Source organism: Monopterus albus, unplaced genomic scaffold (genome assembly GCF_001952655.1).
Source record: "Monopterus albus unplaced genomic scaffold, M_albus_1.0 scaffold94.1, whole genome shotgun sequence".
Lineage (NCBI taxonomy): Eukaryota > Metazoa > Chordata > Actinopteri > Synbranchiformes > Synbranchidae > Monopterus > Monopterus albus.
The window spans coordinates 7,062-10,584 of record NW_018127974.1 but is presented as its reverse complement, the minus strand read 5'-3'; the positions used below and the strand labels follow the sequence as shown (position 1 = coordinate 10,584).

Below are 3,523 nucleotides of genomic sequence, written 5' to 3'. Positions count from 1 at the left end.
GTGCTGCTTTTGTCTGACTGTAACTTTACTGCTGTCTGCTGGTAGTATGAGAAAAAATGAGAAGTTTGATCACTCAGTGTTAATGTATTTATGAGCAGGGTCTATTTTGAAAACCTTTTCTTGGTTGAGTGTTCAGGTGTTTGTGGGAATCCGGAAAAAAACGAATCATTCAATATAAAACCCTGCGTGAGCTCATTGCACTCACTAAACACAGGCATATCTAAGACATTTTCTTTTAATTAAGATTTCCAAACTTCATAATTTTGTTTGTGCAACATGAAAGAAATTTTTTATAAAATATTAAATATAATTCTGTGAACATGTTCCTATTTTTCTTGGAAAACAGGGAATATGTGTTGTTATGAGACTATAAAGCCCATTTAGCTTTGTTTGTGATATTGCCATAAACATTATGAGAATGGGTGGGGTTATAATTAGTATAATTAGTCTTTTTAAACCATTCAACTATTATAGGCACTCACACAGGCATTTTTGATCTGAAATTGTTCTAGCAGATACTGTAGTTCTTTTTATGTGAAATACTATTAATGGCTTTTTTTAAATACTGGTGAACTGCTGCTATTATGAAATGCATGCATAAAATTAACTTGAATCTACATAAGGGCTTTCGTAGTACCATTAAGAAATGATCATCAAAATGTTCTTTTCTCCAATTACAATGTATTGTATCATATAATTGTGAGAATTACTCACATCTCTCTCACAATTCTAAGATAGGCTTCCTCACAGTTTGACATGCTAAGCCAGTCATGTAAGTCACAATAACAAGAAAGTGTCGAAAAGGCAAGCAGTTAGTCTCTAAAGTAATACTTTTAAAAATGGTTTAAAGTGATGGTACAACATGTTGGTACCTGCGCTTATTCACCCTTTGGCAAGAATTGGATAAGAGGACTGGTACCACTCCCATGTCTGCCTGATAATATAAAGGCTACAGCAGCTGCTGATAGTTTAGCTTAGCACAAAGGCTGGAAACAGGGAAACTGCTAAACTGCTAACCTTGGTCTGAGACGTCTATAACTTATGAAAAACTAGAACATTTCATTTTTACATTCTTTTATGTGCTTTTTTGTTTTTGTGCAGATTTAACAACAGCATGTTAGTGAGCTTTAATGGCAATGATAGGTGGATTTTGTCATAGCTGAAGTCGCTCCACTTTTCGTTGTCTTAGTGCTAAGCTAGCCAGCTGCTGGCTCTAACAGATATGACGGTGGTGTCAGTTTTCTCATCTAACTTTCATCAAGAAAACAAATAAGCATATTTTTCAAACTCTCAAACTGTTGCTTTATTTGCAGTGGTTCCATAATTGGTAGATTTAATTTTGTAAAGTGGCAAAAGGCACCCCCAAATCAGAAAAAGTTAGAAATTTATGTAAAATCAAAATTAAAACTGAAAATAGTTTTGTAATTTATACCCTGCATTACACTGAAAACAATACAGCAGCACATAATTTGATGTGATACCTCATCAATTTTATTCTTTTTCAAAATAAACACTCCAATTCTGATGCCGCAACACATTTCAACAAAAGTTGGGACAGTAAAGTATTTACCATGGTGTGATGTTGCCCTTCCTTTTCACAACACTTGAAAGATGTTTAGGGACTGAGGAAACCAAGTGATTAAATGTGTCGGGTGTCATTTTGTCCCATTCTTCCTGCAAACAAGTCTTAAGGTGCACAAAAGTCCTGGGTCTCCGTTGATGCAATTTACATTTCTAAATGTGCCACACATTCTCTACCGGGGACAGGTTGGGACTGCAGGCAGGCCAGTCCAGCACTCGCACACTTTTCCTCTGTAGCCATGCCTTGTTAAAGTGTGCAGCATGAGGTTTTGCATTGTCTTGTTGCAATATGCATGGGTGTCTTTAAAGTGCCATTAGGACAGTAGAAAAAAATTCTTTCTTTTTAGTTTATTTTCCCATATGCTTTGCGTTTAGCGTCCATGCTTAAGAATGTGCCAACCTTTGGAAATAAAGGTTATCAGAAACTATGTCAAGAAATAAAAGAAATGCTTTATGGATAGAGCACCAAATATCAGTATATGTATTGCATGATTGATTGCCACTGACTGGCTTCACTGTGGTGCTGTGTGATACTGAAAAAACTTTTTTTCTTTACAGGGAATCATTACTAATTTGTTGACATTGCTGCAGATGCAGAAATGCTTCATAGGTTTGGAAACAAACTCAGGAAAACACTGCTGCTGTTACTATCTTTATGTTTGTCTGGTTGATTATGAGTGTGTCTTAGGAAACATGGAATACTTTTAAAAATTGAATTGAATACAATAACTGCCAATATCATGTAGCTTGTTTAAAATCAGACTTTTATTCTCTTTCATTGATTACATTAAGCTAAATTTTGCTCTTCTGTTCTATAAACAATATGTTCTCCACAATAACTTGTGAATCAAACCACTTTGTGTCATGTGTTCTTCATAATGTATAGTATCTGCAGGACTTCATCTGAAATTCCTTTTGCAGTCCAGCTTTTACTGCTGTGAACATGACAATATTCCTCTATGGGACACTGTATGGCTTCTAAAAACAGCAAAACTCACTCTTCCCAGTATACAGTACTTGTACCCCTTTTACTTCAGATTTCCCAAGACTGACCCTGGAGTAATTTACCCCAGCAGCGGACAAGCATTCTTCCCAAAAATTTCAAACATCAGCTGACGGTCAGAACTGTAGAGAAAATCATCAGTACTAGCCTGCCCTCCATGGAGGACCTGTACACCTTACGGGTGTACAGGGCAGAGAGGATTTCTGCGGACCCCTCTCACCCTGGATATAAACAGTTTGAACTCCTCCCCTCTGGACAGTGCTACAGATCACTGTACGCCAAGGCATCCAGACAGAGGGTTAGTTTCGTTCCCCGGACTATTACAATGATGAACAGATAGTCTATGTTGCTCTTCTAACTTGTGATTTTTTTTTAGCTTGTATATATTGTGTATTTAGTTTTTATGTTGTGCACATTGGGGGCCATTGAGCTGGAGGCAAATTCCTTGTGTTCTTGAAATACTTGGCAATAAAGTTTATGCTTATGCTTATTCTATCAATCTTCTGCCTTCAGGGACTGATCGGGTGGAGAGTCCACATGTGGTGAACGTCATCCTCCCAGAGCATCGAGGTTATTTTGTGCAGCATTTGGGCTACTTCCTGGCAACTTTCTTACTTTTGGCGTTCATTGTTGTTGCTGTCATTGTGATGACTCGACGGCGCAAAAAGAGAGGCTTGTAGTTAGGGAACAGAGAACAGAGATCAGAGAACAGAGACTCTCCTCTTGCAATGGAATAGATAAAGCATAAGGAGATTGTCAGAGCACCAGTCAGTCAAGTCATTGGTTGTCAGTCCCGAGTCGGTTCCCCTGTCAGCCCCAGTCAGTCATCGTCTCCCCCCGGCCCTCCGAGGCCGGGCTTGTGGTACACTGTTCACGGTAGCATGGTCATCCTTTCTCTTCCAGGCTCACTCCTTTATCAGCTATATAGCTACTTCCCAA

At 38.3% G+C, this 3,523-nt stretch overlaps 1 protein-coding gene across 1 annotated transcript in view; it reads left to right on the top strand.

Moving 5' to 3' along the window:
• Nucleotides 1–2,338, top strand: part of tpo (thyroid peroxidase) — a 17,443-nt gene extending 15,105 nt beyond the window's left edge. The window contains exon 12 of the mRNA XM_020608696.1: nucleotides 2,140–2,338. Coding sequence (XP_020464352.1) covers nucleotides 2,140–2,153 — 14 coding nt within the window. The 3' untranslated portion in view covers nucleotides 2,154–2,338. The remainder of the gene's footprint in view (nucleotides 1–2,139) is intronic.
• Nucleotides 2,339–3,523: the final 1,185 nt, after the last annotated feature.